This window comes from Anser brachyrhynchus (assembly GCF_964034855.1).
Source record: "Anser brachyrhynchus genome assembly, chromosome: 3".
In the NCBI taxonomy this organism is placed as follows: domain Eukaryota; kingdom Metazoa; phylum Chordata; class Aves; order Anseriformes; family Anatidae; genus Anser; species Anser brachyrhynchus.
This window is the reverse complement of record NC_137696.1, coordinates 6,247,018-6,273,090: the sequence shown is the minus strand read 5'-3', so window position 1 is coordinate 6,273,090 and position 26,073 is coordinate 6,247,018. Positions and strand designations below refer to the sequence as shown.

General features: G+C 39.5%; 1 protein-coding gene across 1 annotated transcript; it reads right to left on the bottom strand.

Moving 5' to 3' along the window:
• Positions 1–1,262: 1,262 nt before the first annotated feature.
• TMX4 (thioredoxin related transmembrane protein 4) lies at positions 1,263–26,072 on the bottom strand. The gene is made up of 8 exons (XM_080587916.1): positions 25,686–26,072; positions 16,668–16,783; positions 12,270–12,315; positions 11,037–11,165; positions 10,038–10,083; positions 7,731–7,832; positions 6,083–6,146; positions 1,263–4,438 (listed from the first exon to the last, which is right to left on the bottom strand). Exons 1-8 carry the CDS (start codon positions 25,901–25,903, stop codon positions 4,152–4,154), a joined length of 1,008 nt encoding a protein of 335 aa, XP_080444042.1. The 5' UTR covers positions 25,904–26,072; the 3' UTR covers positions 1,263–4,151.
• Between the last annotated feature and the right edge of the window lies 1 nt (position 26,073).

Here is a 26,073-nt window from a genome sequence, read left to right as displayed (position 1 = left end):
AGCTGCATTTTATACCTTCAAAAGTTTACTGCTCAGTCCACAGTTATTACCATCAAAGGCTAGATCTAGGTGTGTTTCCAAACATTTTTTCCACTTGTATACAAAGGAAACTGCTTGATAATAGGTTTGTTTCATTTGTTTGTTTTGTTCATTTCAAACCTTGATAAAAGGTTTGTTTCATAAAGTTTGAAGAATCTTCAGAAGCAAGTCACAAGCCATTATTAATTAGAAGATCAGTATTAAAGTTGTTAATTAAACAGATGAGCCATCTATACACTGAAAAAAATGAGAACTACAGCAAGATCGTAAATACAAAATTTATATGGAATTTTAGTAAAAACACCCCTAGTAGAAACTTTCATATAAAAGACAATGCTGTGTAACATTTCAATGAAGAAAGCCCACAGAACAAGCGTTGCCCAGCATGCGTGCAGCATACACAGTACTCCAAGACTTGCACACACGATTCATACAAACCTTGAGGACAGCAGTTTTGAAAAGCTGCATTTCTAGCCTCTTTAAAAAGTAACCCACAGGATTTTTTGAGTGACTTGACTTGAAGCATTCATATTCAGATCCATCAGGGACTGTTTTTCAAAGCAGTACATATCCCATTTGAAATTTAAATTGGTTCTCAAAAATCTTAAGTCATTTTTGACATATAGCTCTGGTTTACCAGCCTTATACTTAACAGCTCTATCCTTAATCAACACATTTTTTAACAGTGTTCACAGCAGCTTCTCCAAGGACATTTTGTCTATACTGGAATTGCAAGAATAACTTCCATTTAAAAAATTAATCACAACAGAGGACAGATGACAAAATGCTCAGTTTGCACAAAAGGTTGATACTGACTTTTTTAAAAAAACATACTAAATTTAGTATATTTTAAATCAATTGTAATCATCTAATCAGTACTGTACCTGTATGATTCAATTAAAATGTATTCCAGTGGAAAACAACTGATTCTGAAAGGTACGCTACCATTACACTCTGACTGCGGAACTAGTGGTCTTTCTGTTAAGCCCAAGTGTAGCCTTTGGAGTATCTGCTACTTATTACTTACTGTTTACAAGACAGTATTAAAGTATCTCTGATATCATGCTACAGTATTTTTTTACTGCAGATGTTAAACCAAATTGGATATAAATGGTTGCAGAGCAGTTGCTTTTCTAATTTTTTTTTTTAATTTTCACTAAATTATTAGTGAACTTTGTAATAAGATTCTGCAATACACGTCAAATACAGTCAAACCCAAGTTAGCATTAACATTTCCTATTTTATTCATAAAAACACAGGAGCAATAACATACATGTTATGTTGAAAAGCCCTAGAAGCCCACTATTGCTCATTTCCAGATTCACGAGAGATCTATGAAGAGATGCACCACTGTCACTTGCTGCCTGCCAACTTAATCCCTGCACAGAGTGATCTTGTTAGGTCCGTGATGATGGAAAATACTAACTTTACGTTAAGTAATCCAAACTTAACAGTGACATGCAAAAACAGGTCTGTAAGCAGAGACTCCAGAGAATCACGACACAGCAGCAATTTCAGATCTTTCTCTCACAGTATCTCAGAAACCCTGTATCTACTAGGTCAGTCACATTTGTGTTTTGTGTTTTTAAATTCAAAGACACCTTAACAAAATACAACTCCTGGGAGAACACGTTCTTTGTCTAAACATTTAAGAAGCCTTAATACCTCATCTTGAGTACTGACAACATGTAACTTGACTTTTTAATACTTCATTTTCCCAGCAGCGTAAGACAAACTGTGAGGTATATGGATGTTGTGTATCTTTTAAAGTCAAGTCTCTTTAAACAGCTAGAGAAGAATTTAGATGACTGGCTCCATGCTATTATGAAAATGAAATGAAATCAAAATTGAATATTGACACGTTCCCTCCTACACACTGTGAATATAACAAGGCCCTGTGCAGTTTAAAACATCCTCTTTGGTACCCAAGCAAAGTCATCAGCACCCTTAATCTACACCGGATATGGTCTCATATTTTTCAGAGTCTGGTAGCTTTGGATCCATGACTGAAGGGATATATCAATTCTTATCTGACAAATTCACGTAACACTGGTTCCTACTTCTCTCCTGAAATACACCTAAGTCTTGTTTTCCTTTTAGAATTTTATGAGCTCTTGCTGCACAGATAAATGAAAAAAGCAAATGTGTCCTGGAAACAACAAAACTGTACTCTGAACTTTTATGTGCATAGTTCTTCCCTCCACGCTAACGTAGCCACAGAAGTTTTCTTAATTTTTGCAAATACATGCTTAGTTTGGAGGAAAAAAAAAAATAGCCACGTACCTCAACTGAGTTCTGCTGTCTGTAAGCTTCTACAGTTTCTTAGTTACATTGAAGAACGCACAGATTACACGAGACAAACCAACTGTTCTCATTATAGTGCAATGTACATATATTAACATCTGTATGTCTCTGCATATGTGAAAGCATATTTATACATCTCCACTACAGTAGAATGAGATTCAACCTCAGCACTGAGAGCACTCCTTAAGAAAATTCATATTCAATACATGCAGTGTAATTTTGTGTAAAGAAAAAAATCCAAACTTCTGCTATATGGTTCCAAGACACAATATGTAACAGGACGCAGAGAGCAAAAGTTAAGCTTTCTTAGTAAATATGCTCTTTACGAGCATTAAAAAAGTCAAGACAAATTGGCCCTATTAATCTCAGTCTCAAAGGAAACTAGCATTTTGCACTTGCAACTTCTCTTCTAGTAAGAGAAATGATTTCATCTGATTATTCTAGAAGAACAAGATGAAATTCATGCACGTTAGCAAGGTTTATGCAATATAAAAAAAGTCAAGATTAAGACACCTTACGCACATGATCACACATCCAATCAGAAACATAACATACAAGGTCTTACTGTAGATATTCCTTACCTAAAAAAAACTAGTATTGAACAAGTCAACCAAAGGAGGGAAAGACCGGTGTCTTTAATGACTTAAGTCCTCTAATCACACCTAAAGCTGTCTACCTGCCAAGCCATTTTCACTTTATACAGTTCCATAGATACATATTTATCTTGATATAATTAGCAAAAACCAAAAGCTTCTCCTTGCTGCTTGCTCCTGCTCCTCCCTTTCCCCAATGTGCTGATTCTAGTGACAAAGTAGAAAAGTGACAAAGGTAAAGCCTTAAATGCCTCCTCAATTAGTATTACTAAAGCAGCTTGAGTTCTGCCAAAACTATTCTGGGTTGGAAACAGCAGAACTGCACTGTACATCATAAGCTTGTATTGGCAAGAAATATGCAACTTACTGGCTGCAGAATGAGTATTTCTTGCTACAATCTCTTAAAGAAAGGAGTCATGCTTTGGCAGTTTTCCCTGACCGAAATAATTGCCTTTAAGCCTTTTTAAGTACTACACATTTTAAGCATCTAGTTGCCACTCTCTCTGGGCCTGAAGCTTTTGATTACTCAAAAATCCTTGGGTCAAAAAAAATAAAAATAATCTCAGCTGGCAAGCTTGAGCTACGCAGCATGCCTCTGAATTACCAAAGCCTGAAAAATTTGGGGCCATGCTAATCAGAGCACAAGGCGCACCGCATGATATACTTTCAAAACAAACATTAAGAAAGATATAAAGGTGCTTCAGTTAGAAGTGATAAAAATAAACCCATCCTACACCACATTTTTCAACAGAAGACTCATAAGGTGCCTTCTTTCACTGCCATATCACTTATCTGGTGCTTCTGTGGCATTTGGAATAAATAAACATTCAAAAGAGTCAAAGCCCTGCCAAGCTACTTGAGAGTTAAAAGTCTTTGTCTTGGTCAGTACTTACAAAGGAGCACAAGCACAGATGACCACTTTATAGCCGGTGAACTGAGACTTGGTTCCACCTCTCTTTTCCCTTAAAAGTCTTTGAACACGTAATACACACACAATACACTTAATTTGATTGTCATGGCTAAAGTTATACAATAAACAGTATATATACTTATAAAACAAACTCAATGAGTAATTACTAGCTTAAAAAAGAAAAGCCTGCTAAAAGAGCAGAGGTTTTGCGTAAACACAAGTGACAAATCAAGTGTAAGCTTCAGCTTCAGACCCAGGGTCTGATACTTCTTTGGTCCAAGTGTACAAAATACACCACTGAACAACTATAGTCCATTGTCAGCTGCCCGACTTTTACGCTGTCTTACTGAGCTTTCAGTCTCTGAATCAGCTAAAGGCTGTTCACTCAAATCTTCTGTTTCTTCTTCACCCGATTCTTTTCCAAGCTCCAAATCCTCTTCTGAGTCACCAGCACTTGAATTTACTGCATCTTCTTCATCTGAGAGGTTTTTTGCCTCTGCAGTTTCTTCTGCATCATCTGCAGAAAGCTCAGCAGCCTCCTCTGGTTCTTCTAATGCTGCATTCTCCACATTCTCCTTTGTAATTGCTTCTTCTAAACAAAACAGTTTCAAATACTGATGTTAGATTGACTCTCCAAACAACGTCTTTAAAAGTTACACCACTGTTTATGTGAAATACATCATGAACTTTACAGTATATTACAATACTAAAATATTAATGAACTTCACTATTGAAAACTTTTGTTAGACATTATATTTCCTTTATTACTAAATTATTCAAATATTTCTTCAGTAGAATTTTTCTTTCATCGTCAATTGTTCTTCCTGCTTATCAGGCTTTCATTTGGTTCCACAAAGTTACAGGATCGATGTTGCTTGGTTCCTTGAAGAGGTATCATTACCAAAGAAATCAGTGTGAAGGCAATAAGATACTGGTAAGCTGTCAGGTAACAGCTGCTGTTGAGTCAATCAGCTAACTGGACAGCATACTGCACCGGTATGCTTTTTCTATTGATAGGGATTTTAAAGAGAGTAATTTTGCGTATTTAAAAATTCAAGATTTGGCTACAGTCTTCCTGGTAAGTATCACAGATGTATCTTCATCTTGAACTGCAAACCAGCACACACAAATATACACAGTTACAAATGAAACGTTTAATTACTGTTCAGTTTTGACACCACTTGATAGAACAATCATGTCACAAGATGTTCTGGAACTTAACACATATCTGGTGCTTACAGGAGACTTCACTTTGTGCGCAAGTTTTTGCCTCCCATTCCCTAGGGTACAGAATGCTGGCCTGAAACCCTCTCACTGAGGATCAGGAAGATGTATGTTTTCTTTTTATTTAAAGGATATGCAATGCCACACACCATATATTACTTCCTTGTGAGCTTAGTGACTAACTTCAGAATTTCAGAGGGAAATCTGGTTTTACATGCTACAGGGTGGAAAAAAAAGGCAACCTCTAATCACACAGGAGACTAAACAGTTCCCCCCAACCCATGTGATAAGAAACAGCCTTGTGTAACAGATGCGGACCTAGAAACACCGCTGTTCTAATCTTTCCCCATGAAGCTCATATAGGGACTCTCAAAGCCTCAACACTGCAACCAGGTCTGATCCGTGACTAGTGATAAAATACAGCCGAAGTCTGTTCAACTGGCAGCGATGTCAGATACAGAATTTGTATAGTTCTGGCTTTTATTATGCCAGTTTATTATTCCCTGCAGTCTCTAGATTTGATTCTCTCTACCTCCTTCTTTCCCTTTCTTTCCACAAATTATATGGAGAATTGTATAGGTTCAGAATTTTGCATCTCCGAAGGCAACATATAGAGTGCATAATAGGATGTGGAAATGTCCTGCCAAGGCAAATTCCTTTTAAGCAGCAAACCTAATGAAGATACAGCTGCATAAAATAAACAAAACACAGTATATTTCTTCAAGGCTTCCTCCTTTTGAATGCATTTGGCCTCTTCACATTTGTGGAAGTATGAATAAAGTACTGAGGGCTTTTGTTGCTGTAGTAGTAGTATTTTTGTCTGCCTTGCTACCAGGCAGATGCTTTGACTGATTAAATAGAGCCTGATACAGGGTGACAATCCTTGTCACAGTGTGACCACAATGTATACCTGGTTTACTGGGTCAGATTTAAGTGCCTGACAGCATACTGCCCTCCCTCCCACAAACATACATTTAAAACTACAGCATCACGCTCGCTCAGGAGTTCTTACCAGATGTTTCAGTTCTGTATTTTGACTTTGATGGACAAAGGCAGTCTGCAATCAAGACCAGTATCTGGGTATAGGGGGGGAAAAAAGCATTTGTTAACAAACACGCATTTCATCCCAGCAGCCCGTGCACTATTATATTTGTACCCTGTGTATAAATGTAATTGGCAAGCTGATGATGAGAAGAAATACTGTGATTTGGGATACTTCATTATTCATCTTCGTCACTTTAGTACTGCACTGATTCTGGATTTATTTTCTCTACTTCAGAGAATTTCAAGATACTTTCACTTCAGTGCATCCTCACAAGCAGCAGCTCTTAAAAAGCAGAACTTTACAAAAAGATTAATATGCTATTATTTGAATACGTAAGTATTCACTAAGTGCCAAGTAATTTTAGATACTTAGACTTGAGCAAAGGCAATGTGTGTTTTTTTGATAATTTAATATACAGTATGTGCAAAGACCTACTCATCCTTTTTAAACATACAATAAAAATTTAGAAAATTGCATTATCTGGCTCATAGGAAAGAGCTGCCTGAAGGAGCTAAATTAAAAATACTGGAAGAAAGAAGTGCTATCTCTGTATATGAACCAACATACTCTGCTTTCCACTCCACATCTTCTGCCTCCTATTTCCCTAAATTTATTCAGTATTGAAAATGCTTTGCATCTTCAGAAGAGATGCCCAGCACAAAGCTGAGGATCTTTATTTAAAGCTTTAGAAAGCTTCTTGGTCAAGATTTTCTGTGTTTTAGGATGCTACTCAATTCTGACTCCCCAGTTCCCTGATACACTATCTGTACTTTCACCTTTTATGCTCTATTGTACTTTTTGGTTTTCTGTTTGTTAAAGCAGCCTCAGAGTGGAACACATACAATCAAAATGCAAGGGAAAAGTCTTAGTGTCTCACTGTCACATGTTAAGAATAGTGCAAAGGAAAGAAAAGAGATAAAGGATACAATGATAAAAACTACATTTCCATCACAGAAAAGCTTTTTAGTAAAGGCAGAAAGATTAAGTTTACAATTTCTCAACTTTTTCCAGTTTTTTTTTTCATGGTGGGCTGTTGGGGGGTGTTTTCGTGGTCTTTTTTTGTTAAGTGGAAGAAGGAGATTTTTTTTTTTTAATTTAAATCAGCATTATCATTTACTTCTAGATATGTTACCTTGATTTGCATTTATTTGACAATAAAGTCTATCATCTCAAAAGATGCAACTGCTTTAATCGTACAATAAAAAAGCATTTGTTCACATGTATTGATACTGCATACATTACCACAACATTAATGGCTTGAAATAGGGTATGTCAGTTAAAAACGCCAAATCTTCAAAGCTTTTCAGAAAAGATGTTCATCCTTTCATCTTAAGTAACAGTGCAACAGCAAACCTGCATTGCTAACTCCCACAAATACAGCTCCATTTCAGCTAATAAAAAAGTCACTCCAGAAAGTCTGTTTTTAGAAATCTGGAGCCTTTAGACACCATTCTGATCACACACATGCAATCCTTAAGTATAATAACGAGCAATTAATAAGCAATTTAGAATCAGGTGCTGCAGTGTATCAGTGAAGTTTTTTGTTCCCCCCCTCCACTGAAGTTAATGCAAACCAAAAGTTCTAAATAACTAAGAAAGGAATACGCTCTCTTACCAAACCCTGGAACAGGCCAATCAACAAGGTAGCCAAGATGAAGATTGCATAAGACATCCAAACGTGAATTCCAAGAGTTCCAGTGAGGTAGCTATGAATTTGCTGGAAATGAGAAGATATTTATCAACTTCATGCCAAACACCACACAGCATTTATACTGCTGTCACTATTACATAAATCGACACCTAATTAAGACCTTTCATAACAGCATTTATACTAGAGTCTTCCCTCTCAAGTACCAGCCATCCTTTAAATGTCACACTAGGATTCTTCTGATAGCACGAAATCTTGTTTTGCTTTACTGAGTTTTCACATTAAAAGGCACCCCATGTAATCTTACTGCAGATAGATGTACGAGGAATGCTCAGAGCATACAAGAATGTATCACAACATCCTAGGTTTTTATATTCTGTAAGAAGGTGACAGCTGCTTAAAACAGATTAACGGGCTAGATGAATCTATGGCGTGAACCTGTACATCTATTTTTACAGCCTCTGCTGCAGGGAGGAGACCATATAGTAAGCATACCCGAGAATGACAGAACACCAGTACAGCAAATTTTACAATGGTAGTTTAGAACTTAAACATTGCAGAACCAAAAAAAAAAAAAAAAAATCAATCACATCAGATTCAAAGCAGGTGTCATTTTATACCCACTTTACAAGCACACCACCAAGGAAAAAAACAGATCCTCAAAAGGGCTTTATCCCTGGGATAAGAATTGTATCTGGGAAGAAGAATGGTAGGTGCTTGAATTTGCACAAGCTAAAAACAAATACTTCAATTTGGGAACTCATTCATTAACTAAAATGCAGCCATTTATTTTTTACTCGAGCTCTTTAGTTCTTAAAAAGAGCCACACATTCTACACAGATACAAAGTAAGTGGTTTCTAACTGGAACACAACATCACAATTTCTTTGAAACTGAACTCCGTTATTTAAACCTACAGATCTATTGACTTGAACCAAGCATCACATCAAGTCAGATTGTCCAGTAGGAAGTAAATTATAACATCATGTCTCTTCAAAGAGTATTTCCATTAGAAAACAAACCGCAATCAACATTTACAGAAGCTTTAATATTGAAAATTCTAGGGTCTGTGTCCGCCCTCCCCCAGCCCCTTAACATCTGAACAGCATCCAACATTTCTTAAACTATATGCAAGGATAGTACAGGACAAAGAGTGAGGAAATGTAGAGTTGAAATATGTATTAGGGTGGATAGCAAATTAAATGCTCTGAGAAAAAACTCTCTAATCTTTCAGGAAGGAAACTAGACATGAAAAACATCATTGCACAGCAACCAAGGAAGAGAAAAGCCAGAAGGCTGTAAAAAAGTTAATACTATCCAATGAAAGAAAGAATCAAAGATGGCTTGCACGGGAAACCTAATAATGGAAAGTTGTATTTGATTCCGATATAGTTAGATGCTTACTGGAAGTGCTACAAACTCTGTTCAAACTCCCTACTACCTTTTGAAGTAGATATTAAAATACTCAGACTTGTTTTGCTACAGATAGTCTTTTGATCTTGGCTACACCTGATAATCTTAAGAAAGAAAGTGTTTCCCAACCAAAATTGCAAAAGTGTCTGAAAATTCTCAACATTTGCGTACTACAGGAAAAACTCTGATATCTCCCAAACAAACGTGTCTTGAAATGTTTTGTAAGTTCAAAGCACACTTCATTGTACACTAAGCATTTCTCCATTACTTCTGGTAATTATTGCACCGTCCAAATTTGTTTTTATGTCAATCTTATTGATAGTTTGAAATCCAGATGCAAGAATTCTTATTAAAGAATAAGGCCATTACTCTGTTCATCTGCACAATAGATTAGATGTAGACAAAAAGCAGAAGAGCATGATTTACAACTTCTAAAATGAATCTGGATATAATCTTTATGAATAGGATTAAGTGAGAGACTCTGGTAGATACTAAACGTATTCCTGAGGCACACAGCCACATATTCAGCAGCTGTCAAAAAACTACTTTATCAGTTTGGTATTGGCACACTTTGACAGAATAGTAACTACACCAAGATAGTAACACAAGTAAGTATTTTCAGTATTTATGATAATCTTCACAATCAAATTACATTTTTTGGCATGGAGGCTATTGTCTATCAGCACTGCAAAATTTCTAGTGCAAAGATACTACACATCCAATGTACAGTAAACGTATGGAAAATCGAAGTCTCATAAAATAGTAATGAAAACATTCAACTAGATGTTGACTTCTTAAACAGAATATTATTCTAAGCATGAAGAAAGAGGGGCATGGAATATGCTACCACATAGTTACTTACCCTGATCCACCCAGAGAGGTGAAATAGCCCTGCCATACCATGCATCCTAAAAAAACGCAAAGGGAAGAACATGTTCTAGGACAAGTAAGAGTTAAGATATAAAGTAAACTATCCAAAAACCAGAGAAAGATTCTGCTTATGGATTTTTGATACCATTTCAGCCCCTAGTAATCAACAGAAGGAAACTAATGCAAACAAATACGTTTTTCTCTATGTTACGTTCATTTAAGCTGGCTCAATGCAAAGCATTGAAACGGTAGCTTGACATAGCATTTGAGCATAATCACAAAATATCAGTTCCACAGTCTGTGCACCTTCTCCCCAGCTCACAGCAGCATACAGCCCCACAGCTCCTCTCCCTGTTACTAAATACTCTATACTTCCTCATTCTCAGATGAGAAATAAGGACAGACACCGGATCTTTCATATAAATTTATACACGATAGCTTTAGTCAAAATGAAATGCAACAGGGCATTCATATCTTTGCTTTGAAATAGCATAGAACACTTGCGTGCTGTAAAAGGTGAAGCAATCTCAACATTCTGGAGACAAGCATACTGTGAAAGCATTACCAGTCTCCTATTCCAAAGGAAGACAGAAGACTTCCTTTTAAAAAAATAAAAACCTTAAAGCTAAAGGCTGCTGCTGCAAGTGACCAGAAATCAACAAGTAATAATCTACATAAACATACATTTGAAAATATTTAGCAAGCAGTGGAACTGACACTTGTGTAATGTCAGGTGGCTCTACCTCCCTCCCCTTATATATTTTCAGAGATAATATCAACAAACCTCAGCAGGCATGGACAAAATCAAGTGCAGAAAATACACTGCTTTTAAAGGTGAGAAACTGCATAGCAGGCTGTCAATAAGGATTGCTTCTGCAAAGCCTACTTGTCTAGGGAACAACAGCTTTTTGTCTTTAAGCTGTCAGCAAAGCACCCTTAATGAATGATGAGCTATAAAACATGCTTGTTGTTAATAAAAACAAAGTATTACATTATAGAAGACGGGGACTTCCATCCTGCTACCGGCTCCACAGCTTTCCATTTTTTCTCTAAAACATAACCCTGAAGGTCTTCCAACGTGCGTGAGCCTCTGTATCTGCGAAATACTCCATTGTTTGCACTAAAAAGCATAAGTACGCATTAACTTAATGGTTAAACTGTACAGGAAAAATGCAACCCTCTGCTCTGCTGTTCCTCCCCTCCTCCTCAAAATAAAAAACCAAAGCGTACTATGTACACAGATTCAACTTGCTCAGGAAGCTGAGTACCCAAGGATTCTCAATGTTTTGAAACTAGCATCTGACGGATGGTCTCAGATTTTCAACAAAATGAGATTTTGCTGTTTATTAAAATTGTTATTATTCTTATATAAAAATTCATTCTGTAGTGAATATGAAGCACAGGATATTAATTACATTAATTTTTAGGCACATCTCAGAATTAAAAGTATGCATACATATATACGTATGACTCAATACCACGATTTAATAAAGAGTTCTCCATTTAAAGGATTTCATCCTTTATTGAAGGTGACACAGCAAATATCCTGTGTGATTTGTTTATAAACCGTATTAGTAACAAAAGAATTTAGTAAATCAACTTAATCTAAGGAAAGTCTTGAGATGAGGACTGTGTTAACATAACCAAAGCCATTAGCTTACGCTGAACTGAAACTGAAAGTCAATATTCCTTCATCGCCATCTATATTTCAGAGTTACGGTGTAAAACAGGCGAGAAGCAGGACTCAACAGCTACATACCAATATAAAGTCAACAGATTAAGAATTTATAGTAACAGAAGCAGTGCTACATGCTTAGTGAGAGGTTTCTGTAGTGTTTTACATAGGATTTGTGCGGTCTGTTATTAAAATGAGAAATTGAACTGACACTTCTACAAGGTCAAGTGTTTCTGCTCACAAATAGTCAGGTTTCTAGAAGCCAATACTGCAGACTTGCATCAGTTCTTACATATTATCAAATGTTGTTTGCAGACTGGAAAAGCATCACTTACCTAAGTACAAAACTGTTTGTAGGAAAACCTTCCCCCATAAGTTAAAAATACATGATATCCAATAAACACACTGAGCTCTTAAAGAACGTTTTAAAAATTGACCAAGTGAGATAAAACAGTTGTACCTCACGTCTTCCATGTCACTGTACAAACAGGACATGGAAAAAAGAAAATGTACAGAAATAGACAATTGTTTTTAGTATTACACACTTACTGGTAAATTGTAGGAAGTGTTGTTACAAAGAATCGACCACTCAAGCCTAGAAAGAAAGGAAGGAAAAAAAATATCAAACTGTTACATAAAACAGAAATTCCCCAGCATTTTGACTTACCTATAAACACCTACAAATCTTTATCTGTATACTAGAAATCAGACTGCATAGCTTTTACCACCATTTTGTAAACACAAGTTAACAGTTTGTCATCAGACATGCCATAAACTAACAGCTGTTAAATACCGTTGCCAAATTAAGTAAAATGTTTACCTTGTAAAAGGCTTACTACAGGATGATTTTTCTACAGGGAATTCACTCCTATTTGCACATAGCTGAAGATGCTGATGAGACTGGGAGTGTTCCCCTCCAAGAGGAAGATGAGCCACGCAAATGCACCCTTATTCCAGAACCCTGCATGCTTACGCCTGTGCGCAGCCTCATCCAGATCACCACTGCTCCATCTAGAAAGTTGGACCGCTAACAACATAGCAATGCAGGCTTTCAAACTCTGGCCCCCGGTTTTATTTCATCCTCTAGCTGATTTTAGATGATTTAGAGCTGCGCATGTAAGATTTCAGGTACTTAAAGTAATTAAATAATCGTATTTGCTTGTTTGGTTGTGCAGTGTACAAGGATTATTTGGAAGAAGCAATCCGCTCTGACATGCTGTAGGATGATACAATCTCTCTCATACATGACTGTAGCAAGACAATGTTTTGGTTGTTTCTAGGTTCTTATCCTTCCTTCCCAAAAAGCATTCCTATCTACAAAAGCAGAAGTGGTATGTTAACAGATTGATAATAAAGCTTGGGATGTCTCAACATTCTGTTCCATGAAATACTGCAAATCTCAGCCATGAGAGTAATTTTTTACTGCCACCCAGGAGGGTGGGCCATGTTAGCATTTTGAGCATCAGACATGAGAGATGGCAGAAAGGCTGAAGCAGGGCTTCACAAGGCTGACTGGAAGTGACACCCACACTGAAAGCAGGTGTCGCACTAACTGGCAAACACAATAATTGTTTTACAAGTACCACACTTGACAGTGACAACATAATGCAACTTGCAGGACAGAAATTCTCCAAATCATCAAAAAGCAGCTGTGGGGGAGAAAGCGTTTGAAGTTCTCTGGATTTCCTTCCACTCAGTACTGCTATAGAGCAATAAGCACAAGTGCTTCGAGCATCACTGCTGTGTTTGCTACACCGATGAAGATCTCCCAGTGTATGGCTTCATTGCAAAGCCATCTGTGAAACAGAAAGCTCTGAAATACCTCATAAGCAGAGTGTCTGTAAGACTCAGCTAACTACAGTTGTCAGGTGAAGGTATCACTCTATCCCTGCTCCCAAGACTGAGAAATGTCAGGGCTACTTGACACTACCACCTCCTGACAATTAGCAAAACCTATAAGTGAGAGGAATAACTGGCCTTAGTGCTTAGTAATTTTAATATTTAACTCATCCAGCTTAAAGACTGCAGAAACAAAAAATGTGCTAGTAATGTCATCTATTCTGAAAAAGAAATACTGGTGTCAGAGCTTACCAACCCCTAGGTATGTAGTCTAACTCCACTAGTAAAGGCAATTGCTGCTCATAGACAGCGCCAACGTAAGGAAGGCAAATCAGTTAACTTTTCCTTCTGTAAGGCTCTGAAAAATCTTTCAGGAAACTAAATCTTTATTCAGCTTTCTGCACCAGGAAGTTAGTCATGGAAAAGTATTACAGCAAGAGAATTTCTACCCACAGAGAAAAAGAGGACACAGACTGAATTAAGCCAGGTATTTTTAGGTTTCAGTACTAATGCTTATTCTAGAGTGAAACCCCCTACAGAACTAGCAAAAAACGCTTTCAGGTTTTGTTGATGTTTGTTTTGTTTTTGAACATATTTAGATCAAAAAATCTTTCTTTAAAGTCCCCCAAAAAAGAAGGCATCTTCATTTTTCAGCTTTCTGTTTTTATTGCTATAGGGGACAGGATGGCAGGAAATCTTATAAAACAGTTCAAAGCCACACCAGCACAGGGAGACACTAAATAAACAAAAACACAAGTGTAACAGAAGAATTACTGAAGCAGAAAGAATAGCAGCACAAGAAAAGGTGGAGAGCTGTAAAGAATATTATAAGCTTATAAAGAGCAGAGTCATGGAAATAGTGAAAAACTCTGAAATCCTATCAAGGACTAAGCAGGCAAACGAAATAGCCAGCTTAAATCCCTTTTACCAATAACCTATCCTAGAGCAAGTACCAATGGTCTTAGCATGAACAATGCAAGGCATAAAACAAAATCTGTTGCCAAGTGCACTGAAGTATCCCAAAATTTCAGATAGAGGTTTTGTGCTAATCTAAAACACCTTCTTAGGTCAGCAAAATCAGATGCAAGTCAGCTTCAAAAAGCTAAGAACATACAGCAAGTTTTGGTGCATGCTTAATACTAACTTGAACTGGGTAACAGTTTAACTTGAAACACAGCTAAGCATGTGTTTGCAAATCACATCCTGGCACATGCCCATCGTGTAGTCAACAGCCAACCAAGACCATGGGAAAAAAAGTTTTGTATTTGCCTTTCCACCCCAAAATACAGAGAATATAGAAGCCATCTAAAAATACTGCTGCTTTCAACAAGCAAATATTCAAAGCAGATTATGGAAGACCCAAGAAATCTTGTTTTAAATAGAGCTGTAAATGCTGTGATTGGGAACTTAAAAACTTAAAAATGCTGTGATTTGGGAACTGCAAATACCAGGAACTTTGTGAGCCATAAGCACCTCCATTACTTACTCCTGAAATACTGCATGTTTCAGTAGAAAAGACAAGGAAAGAACAAGCACTTTCAGACTAATACATCAAGTGACCGAAGCATGCTGTAAATCCACTAAGGCTCTGATGGATTCATTCTTTGGGCATCTGTTATAATTAAGCACCATGAATGGCTGCTTCCCCCTGCAGTGTTTGGAAATGGCATTTTATGTGGCTCTGCACACATTCTTTTTCACCAAAAGAAATTTCAAGTACCTGATCCCTTCAGGTCCCAACACACCCATTCAAATTTTTTACCAGGTAGACTAATTCCATTCAGGATCCCAAATATTTTATTTTTACAGCCTCACTTTTGAAAGTGCATTTTTAAGTTACTCACATCCTAATGCCATAATCAAGACTGAAATCCTCTTATTTGAACACCACGTAAGCAAAGAATCCCTATCTAATTGGGAGAAAATAACAAGATGGGATTATACTGGATCCCCAATTGAAGCCTTAACTCCACAGTAAGCCCTGCTTTGTTAAGGTGAAGAAGCAGAAGTTGGCTTTAAGTTTCACCTATGTAGAAACGTTAATGTTCAAACTCATAATTTCTTAATCTGTTATTGATGAGTATCTGCACTAGAGGAGAGCCCCACACCAACAGCTTTTTGACATCAGAGTTTTTGTATACCTGTAAGTCTTTAAACAAAACATTAACCAACATGATGGCTAGAACAGCTGGCATTTTCTTGTGAACTAAAATCTCTGATTTTAAGCAATTTAACTCATCCACCTAGTGTTAACTTCATAAAACTAACTTGTTTGGCATGTTCTCAAATAAACAGAACACATTCTCACAGACTTTAAGACAAAAAAAAATCCTAAAGCTCTAGGAATCTTTTTGGTCTAGTAACAGCTATTGCTGTCAATCTTCTGATATTGCTGAAAAAATCTTTTATCCCCTCAAAGCCAAAACAAGCACGAAGCGTTCTTCATAGATGGTAGAGATTTGGAAAAAAAATAAACGTTGGTACTGTTTACAGAAACACGCATTCAAAACTTTGAAAGGAGTCACTAGAGCAGGAACAAATAATGTTGTATTTATGCTTCTGTGGATAGATAGGATAGCCAGTTTGTAAGTGTATTTGCATAGATGCATCAAATCAGAAAAAAACAATGAAGGTTGTACTTTAAAAGCACTACTACAATTTAACATGACAGTAAAATAGCACTGTAATGCAAAATAGTTTAAAACTTATTAAAGGAGGCTCACACTGTGGTAATGCTACCGCACCCTGAAATTCTCAGAAACTGGAGGCTACAGAACTGGATGCTTCTGCAGACAGTTCGGAGGGGAAAGAAGTAAGGTGGGCAACAGCTTCCAGTGAAGTAGATTAAAACAGAGAGCAAACCCCTTTTAATACAGCGTAAGGCCAGATCATTCCCTCACAATTTCTTCAAGTTAACCTTACAAACTCTTATGCATACAGATGTGAGCTATGTAGAAAAGCAAAATGTGGAAAGCACTGTTTTGGTATAGAAATGTCTGACTTGGCTGGCATTCCATGTACTCCAGTAAAATAAAGCACACTTCCAGATATTAAGTTGCACTTACATTGATTCATTTATTAAAAACACTGTCTATGTACTATATATACCTGGTTCTTGAGTGATATCCACCTTTCCCACAGTGATATCTAGATGTTCACTTTCTTTTGCAAAACTCTCCCATATCAATTCAATCTGTTGGCAAGCTGGACACCAAGGAGCATAGCTAGAGGGGTAAAACAGGTTAAATATTTTAGTTTTCTTATATGTGTACACATTCAAATTGATTTAACATATAGAGGAAAATATAAACAGATCAATTACAGAAAAGAATACAGTTTTTCTTAATCAAGTAGGTTTCGCATCGATCCCTGTGTTCCTCTTCATGTTATTAAAACAAAAGCAAATCTCCACAACCTTGAGAAATTCATATCAAAACCCTCACCACTCATGATTTATTCTATTTACATATAAAATAGATCCATTTTCATGGCAGCTATCTGAATTATTGAAGCCAGGCTGTACTAGTTCAACGTAACATTTCGTATTGATTTCCCACACCTCAGAACTTCTGGAAATTACATTGGCCTTAGCCCGCGACTCAATACATCAGAGCATGCCCTTTTCAATACGGCTCTTTGGAGATCTGAAGAAAGTACACCTTATATTCCTACTGCTTGTACTGACTATCTTTCTCAAGTTTTGCTTTATCTTAGGATTAATTTCAGCAAAATAAGAGAGCATGTTTTAAAAGCTGAGTTCTCTACAATACCAACTGCATTATTCAAGCCCAGTTTACCACTGTTATTGATAGTGTCAACGGGGAGACAGAACAGCTAATTTGAAAGGATAACATCAGAAAATGTTTAAACTCTGATAGGACCCCATTTCTGCCCTAACACGTCAGCCTTCTGCAGCTTGCAGCGGTTGCTCATACACGCAATTAAGATAACACAAGTAGTGAGGCATAGCACGTAAGTGAGCCATGGCAATCACTCCCCCCCAGCCATACCTTTTACAGATGAACGTTAAGAGACCTTTAGGAGATGTCCCCTAATTTATTGGGGTTTGAAATGTATAAGCAGGCTTCTGCTATTTTAAAAGGCAAGGAAGCAAATGTAGGGGGTTTAGAGTCACCCTACTTGTCACAGCACTCAAAACGTGCTACCGTGTTCCTCTTCCATTCCTTACAGAAAGAAGAAATTTCCTCATGGGCAGAGCCCCAAATCCTTCCCAGCCCACACGCCCACCGTGACTGAGAAGCTCTGCAAGTGGCTGCCTCACGCCGTGGGTCTGCCTGCCGATGCTGCTACCTGACCTAGAGGCACTTCTCCCTGCCCAGTGGCCTTCTGAGCAGGAACACTTGCTTCCTCAGCACCTGGGGACAGATCTCTCCAGCCACCCACTGATGTTTCAGGTCAATAAGGCTGAACCTGAACAGGTAACTTTTCACAGAAGAGGTAGAATCGAGTTTACTGAGTGCTTTGTAAATTTTTTATAGGGGGTTTGAAAACTAAGTATTTCAAAAAAGGAAGTCTTGCACTTTGGATGTTAAAAAAAATTACAAGTTAAAAATACGCATTGTATTTTACTGTAATAGAAATTTATGATTTTAAGTATTAAAGCTAGTATTGTGGATTTTTGAAGTAACATCATTTGTTATGAGCACACCTGAAAAAAGTACATAAATCTGATCTTGCCAAGAAACAGCCTGTCACTATCACTTAAACAGATGCTGGAAACAAATCTCACATGCAGAGCTGCTGGCCTGTAGAGTGCTCTTAATAACAGATTGACAGATACTGCGCTTCAAAAACAGACTACAGCTTATTACAATAGTTTGACTGATAAGTAAAAAACCATGTCAGATAACGCTACTGATGTTGCTCTAAAATTAAAGACAGAAGTTGGAACGCTTTCTAAATCCAGCTTCTCTAGATGTGTCAAATTCATACCACAACGCTTCCAAGATTAATTTAACCTTTAGCATGCTTCAGGTACTGTCTGATCTTGAAATGGAAATTTGGCCATATTAACATTCGCGCTTACATTTGACATTCATGAGAGTTTCTTCTATCTGAAATTAAGTGGAATATTCAATGTGCATAGTTGAGATAATATTCAAATGATTAGAAACCTTTTCTTTATCTCAAAGCAGCACTAAAATCCACCCTTACCACTGTTTGGAAGGGAGAACAATGAATTTCACAAAAGGCCTTGCTTATTTGGCTTCCTTTCAGTATCAGTACCAGACATGGGACAGAACTAAGTCACATACAGTGCTACAAGATCCAGGCACTCATGCTGAACATTGGCACGTCATCTGCCTGAAAATATTGGCTTTGCATTCCTGAAATTACAAATTCAATTTCTGCTAGCCAGGAAACACCCTGCCCCTACACAACTTGCAGTGAACATCAGATTTTTGCAGGGTCCTTACTGCTGCTTACTTCAAAATCCTCACTTCTCTGAAGCTTTAACATCCACATTGGTTACTCAGCACTTCAAGCACTATGAGGAATGCCTTCTGGAAATAACAAAAATATTCTGCTGCCAAAGCTCTACTCTGTCTGTCAATCTGAAAATACCTCCCCTTACCCTTTTTGTGAGATAGGGAGGAGTAAAATGCTTCACATTTAGGTCACCTTTATCTAAAGTTTCAAAACCCTTTGCACCCTGAAGAACTGAAGCTTAGGATGACAATTACGTTGATTTGAATGTAGGTTTCTATTGAATCCTTTAGGTCCATGGCTGCTTAGTACTTCTACAAGTCATGGTACAACCACTGTTCTTCTTCTCCTTCCCAAGAAGGACCCTAACAAACAAAAAAACCCACAAAGTGTCTGTAGGAGCAGGTAAGCAGATCCACATGTGTATTCACTAGTCCTTGTCACTATCCATCGAGCTTTATGACTCAAGATCATGTCACTTACAAAAGCAGATGCAACCGAATCTCTTCGGTTATACTCCACCATCAACCAGCCAGGAAGTGATGAGCACTGCAGCAGCAGCACCAGGTTTAGGGCTGTTGCTCTCCCAGCTCCCTTTGCACAAGGGGATGTGTTTACCTGTTTAGGTGTTGCTCACACTGTGCTCTGTGGCCCTCCAGGTGCTCCAAAAAAGCAGTACGCAGGTATTTCCAAGTTAAACCAAAGCCTACTGGAATTTAAAGCAAGACCTGGACACTTGGTTGAGGAAAAAGTTTTCAGTAGCCTGTTACATATTTAACAGCAATTTACTGATCTCCACCATTTACAAAAACCTGACTGAAAACATCACGTACCTGTAAATTACACATAGCCAAGCTCCTCGCTGCAGTATGTATCAGACACCTGCCAACATACACCTCACCCATGGCCCTACCAGGCCTCTTACACAGCACAAAGCTTCACAGTTGAAATAACCTCATCCACTGCATCCCCTCCGTAACTGAGGCAAACGTCTATTTGCTGGTCAGGTCCACTGCAAGAACACCAGATTTAAGTGGATTACAGTCACAGTCTCAGAGAAGCTGGGTGTCTTCTCTTCCCCACTTCAATCCATTACAAGACCTGAAGCTCTTTCAGAGGGCATAAAAAAAGATAATCCAGAAGCCAAGTTTTAAGATTTCAAAGTCATTAAAAGCCAAGTCTGCATCTGTCTCAGATGTAAAGCTGGATCAGCTCATGCTTGCAGTGATTTGCGCATTACACAGGCACAAGAGACCAAGCCTTGGCTTTCAAACACAGCAGCTGCACAGATGGCTGGGGTAAAACCAGTCCGAGCAAACACCATTCACTGCTGTCGCTGGAGGGAACAGGTAAAGAGGGAACAACTGCACTTACTGCACTGACCCACAGCTTCGCAGGCCGCACTGCTAATCGTTTCTCCTCTTCCAAGCAGGTGGCTAGGGAATTGACAGATTCACTCATTTTCGGATGAATGTAACTGACTCCTTTATCTGCCCTTCCAGTGCTATCATCAGCGGCTATCAGTATTGAACAGATGCAACCCCGAATCCTGTTCTGCATTTTGCTGCGATGGCAACTTCAGGAAGTTGCAAGAATCTAAGAACAAAGGCCAAGCAGCTTATGGCAGCAGGCACAAGAGGATTTACTGAGGAAAAAACAGCAAAACAGCCAAGACAAAAATGTCCTGCTTAGTCTTATTTTTTCTCCATTCAAGACACACAACTCATCTGTTCCTTCTGTGAAAGGTACTGTTGAAAATAAACCAAGCTCTTAGCTTAATTTCAGATTGGAAGTGCTATTAAAATTAGAGGTGCAACTCTTGAGACAGCTCCTAGTAGAACAGTCATAGCAGTAACAGTAAAATGGACATTTCTTTTATTCCATCAAGTTTTGTCTTACTGCTACAAGTTTTGTAAATGTAAGAGACTTGCCTAACAGAAGCCAGATTTTTTCCCTTTTGAGTTACACACAGAAACCTCCCAAAGGTTTAATGAGTGCAGGACCACAACTCGGTCAGACTAGTTTCTCCTCCTTCACAGCTTCGATTCCTCTCCTTCCCTGTATTCTCTGCCCTCGCCCTCCTCCATTCCTTTTAACAGCTTCCCAGCTCTGCTCCTACACAGCCTGTCCTTAGCCTCTGTAAACCACAGCACCATTTCCACGGTAAAAACCCCAAACCTACACACCCTCGGGATGCACACATTAGCATTTTGTGCCGAGACAGAGAAACCTTTAACAGCATAGCCAGATGTTAGCCCCCACGATCTACCCACCCATGCCTACAACACAACAGTGCAGACTCTGGAAGCTGATAAGAAGTTGCCTCCAGCATGCCAAAACCCTCCAAAGCAGACAGTGAACATCTCCCAACCCCCAAACAGTTAACAACTCCACAACTGTTAAGCTTTTACAAATTGCTAAAGGCCTATCACAAACATCACAGAACAAAGAAGTGAAGTTTTCCCTTGGGTTGTCCTGCTGGGCTTCACATAAATGGCTTAAAAAATAAGTAAATCACTAACTGTTTGGTTCCTCTCAGATGCTGTCATGCACACATCTCAAACTCTTTATAGAAAGTGACTTCTGTGGGCCAACAGCATTTTTGCAGTATATTGCCCTGCTAGGCCTGAGCTTTAGTAAGAGTTCACAGAAACTCAGCAGATGATTTCAGAGCCACAGCCACAGGATTTGGACCCTGTGGCAAAGCCCAAACCAGGCACCACTGGCAGCCCGCTGAGCTCCCATTCTGCTGGGTGCACTGGAGTAACCTGGCACGCAGATCTCTTCTGGTAACACCTGCACAAGGGGAAATGTAACTGCTTACTTTGTGCTGTGATGCACTGCGAGCCAATTAAACTGTATCCTCTAGGATAACAGCTGGAGTGCGATCCTGCCCTCATGCCACAGCTCAGTACCGAAGTGCATTTGAACATTTCAAGACCACGATGGCAAGCAAAGCCAGTTATACTGTAATTATTCAGCTTTCTACTCTCAAAACCAAGGAAATGATAAAAGTGCCATCTGCAATTCAACTAACACTCCATTCACAGGCTTTTTTTTTTTTTTTTGAAAAAGATGGAGCATTCCTTTTTAAAACAGAAAGCCAGTCAATCGCTGAAAAGTGATGTGAACTCTTGCCATACTTCAGCAGATTAAGTTCCATCACTCCATACAGGTTTGTCTCTGCAACAGTAGTAAAGCATCTGCTACCACAGATATTTCAGTTTCACATTTTATCAGTTTCTGCTCAGCCAATGACCAGCACAGGAACCAGCCGATGCTCAGTTACTGAGTAGGATAATTTGGTCACTTTCTCTGACCTCAGGAGGTCTGCAGAAGCTTCGCAACCAAACTGCAGCTCTAGTAACTTGATTTGCATTCCCTGCAGACTTTTTTTTTTTTAAACGAATAGGACAAAGAAAAGCCTAGATACTAATAAATCAAGAGGCAGCGTGAGACTATACACTCCCAAGTGACATAAAATTCCCCAATCTTACTGAGTCCTGAATCTCAGTTACGCTAACTGTTAAATAATTCACTGAATTCTTCCTAAGTTTATTTATGCAGCCTTTTTGGCCAACTATTTAAAAGCATTAATCCATGTAAGCAGTGACACATTCAGCTAGATTTTGAGCACACTCCTTCGGAAGCGGTGCAGCTAACAGGAGCTGCCAGGCACTGAACCCTTGTGATGATCTCGCCCGCAAGGCAGCACGGCAATGTTTTAACTACAATTTATAGGAAAATAAATTATGGGCCTATGCTGTACGCTATAAGCTAGTCTTGAAAGCATGATTCTTGTTATGATTATTACTGTTCTCCCAATTTTAACCTTGGCTGGAATTAAAATAGAAAGTTAACCCATCCATTTTTTGGAGCACATAGCGCTAATACTTCCTGAAACTAAAGGGAACCAAAACGTTTCACAGCCCGGGTGGGAACCAAAGCAGAGATTTTCCCAACGGGCAAACACCTGAAGTACTGCAGGACCAGCAGGAGTTAGTTTAGTCTGTAAACAGAGGCATGAAGACTATAAACACTTATTTACTTCAAAAAGAAGAGGAAGTTAAATGGAGATCAATCAAGCTTGGAACAAGCTATGTTTAAAAATGCAAAATGCACTTTTAACGAAAAACACAAGGAATCAGTTTTCTATATTCCCAACAGACACAATATTAAAAATACAGAAGAAAACTATTCATGCTAACAAAGCATTGCTTTGTAGATACAGAGTAGAAATAATTTAACAAGGGAACTTGTTATAACAGTTTGCTCCATCACCATACTTTAAGTACTTCAGCAAGGATTTGCATGCTGTGATAGTAACAGCAAGCAAAAAGCATTGCATTGTCTTTGAGACACAAAGTTATCCAGAACATTATCAATGAAATGCAGCATTGCTTCCAGTGCCTGCAGTTTTGCCAGCTACGAATGCCTGAATATTTACAAGAAGTCAGCCAAGTACATGCACTTCAGCTAGGAGGGATGAAGGAAGAAAAATCCTATTACCCCTACAAATCCTGCACACAAATTATTTCTGACTTAAGTCTCTCCATTTGCACACTCGAGAACAAATAATAAGGTGGCAGCATATGGTAATTGGCCTACACTATTTTCACAAATCGAAAAAATGAAGTTAAGCAGGAGTAGTACCTGCTTGCACCATGACAAAAGGCTTCAAAACAGTATTTTAGAACAAGTGACCATTTTTTTTTTCCAAAGAGATGCTGCAACAACTTTTGCAGCATTTTGCATTAAAAAAATAAAAAGAAATACTGCTCAGAGAGAAGTCTTATAAACAGCAGATTCTCCGATCAAATGAAGTTTTGATGAACAATGCTGCTGCCTTGCCAACAGACCCACCATGCAGCATGGGAGGAACCTCTGAACTCAAGTGCCAGATTCCTGTCCACACCACCAGCTCTAAACCAGATGAAAATCAGTAGAAGCCAAAATCTGTTAATATGAGAACTGTAAGAGTCACAAGAAACTAATTCAGGACCTTAAATTAGTGTTTAGACAACTGGGAATCTCAGACTTAATTCAGAATCAGCAGCATCCTCAGGAGAGAAAAAGGTTCCTTCTCACAAGTAGGATGTATTAGAAGTGCACCACAGAATGCAGCATGGAGAGCCAAGTTTCTTTGCCACTTGAAACACAGTATACAAAATAGAAAAAAAAATTAGGCAACAGAGCACGATGTACCAAATTCAGCTACCCTAAAGCTAACTTTTGCACCCTTACTATTCTCAGCTACCTGTCATTCCAAGCTACCTGTCACTCCAGAGTTTCAAGCAGAGTAAAGACACACAAAGCAATGTGGCTGCTCACTACCCCAACCACTTCTGATTTCAGTCAGTTCCTCTCTTCTTCCTTCCCCAGGGTCATGCACCATTAGTTACTCACATACTTTCTCTTAGAAATAAAAGAAAGCATTGGGTCACCTGAAGTGAACCCTTTCCTCCCCAGTATTCACTGGGCTGTAAGTCAATAGGTAACTTAATACAAACGTTTCCATATAGGACTCAGATGTCAGAAGTGGGGAAAAAAATCAACGTAGAAAATTTGAAAAAGAATTATTTTCACTCCAAAATTGTCTCTTCCCTCATCTTTTAGAAGAAGATAAATGGAGGTGAAAAAAAAGGCTCAAAACCAAACCCAAGTCCCTAGCCACAGCAGTGGGCATCCCTGGGCCTCCAGTCAGGTGTCTCAGGGCTGCCTCCACCTAACCCTGATGACACTCCATCAGGATCCAGAGCACCAAAGCCCATGGGGAAGTCGTAATCCCTCCCCTAAATGACTCAAACTAACTCAAATTCAACACTAAAGCAGAACAAAACTTAAAGCAGCCATGGAAATATTTATGAGGAAGCATGAGTTCAGGTGTTGACAAGCCATCTCCTTCGTGAGGCTACTTAGTCTGTTTGAAACTGTTAACGCACATCCACAGAGAAGTAGCACACATGCCTCAATAAAATCCTATTTCACATTTACAGGTGCCATGCGAGTATCCAAACTACTTTTTAACTGGTATATTAGAAAACCTCGAGTTCCTTTTCTCCTGTCTAAATACAACCAGATGAGCTTGTCCCCAAGCACAAGACATCTCGTGCATTTCAACAACAGCTCTGTGCCAGTGGCGAAGCTGTGGCCCCACAGAAGTTTGTTAGCAGCACTGAAAGCCCTTGGGCACGATGGGGAAACCTGCCCAGCTGTCAAGAGGAGACAGCAGGAGCAGCACTGAGGAGCTGAGGAAGCCTGATGCACATCCTCTGACAGCAGGAACCCTGCAGCAATGCTGCTGGGGGTGGTGTTGGGATTTTAGGGAACACTTCCCACTCCTGCTAAGCATTACTTACCAAATTCAGCTCGCACAAGCCCCCACAAAAGTCCCAAACATATAAGCAGCGTAAGGTGCATTGCCTAACACTGTTCCCCAGCAAGTTTCTCTCGACCACGGCCTCTGAAGCGCAACCAGTGCAGTCCCAGGTTACCAGATCTTGGCCACTTTATCCCCCTCGGGCTCTCCCAGCCTGCACAAGAGGTGACCGGGAGGAGGCCCCCTCCTCCTGCAGAGCGGGCCGGGGCAGGGGGTGCCCCGTGAGGAGGCTCTGACCCCGACCCCATCCCCGACCCCAGCCCCTCGGGGGAGCCCCTCAGCCCCCGGCCGTTACTCACAACTCCACCATCCACTGGCCCTGCAACACCAGGCTCCAGTTAGAGCCGCCCAGCACCTGCACGCGGCTCCGCGGCTCGCCGGGGCTGCCCGCGGAGGACGAGGAGAAAGAGGAGGAGGAGGAAGAGGAGGAGAGGGCAGCGGCAGGGCTGAGCGCTGCCGCCTGCAGCAGGGCCACCGCCACGCACAGCCACCGCCCGGCGCCGCCGCCCGCCGCCATTTTCCCCCCGCCCGGGCCCAGGAAGCGAGGGCGGGCGCCAACGGCCGCGGCGGGGCGGGGCGGGGCGGCGAGGGGCGGCCCCCGGCTGCCGGCCGTTGGCGGCCGCCTGAGGGGAGGTGGCGGCGGCGGCGGCAATGGCTGCCGCAGCGACCCCGGGATGGCAGCGTCGG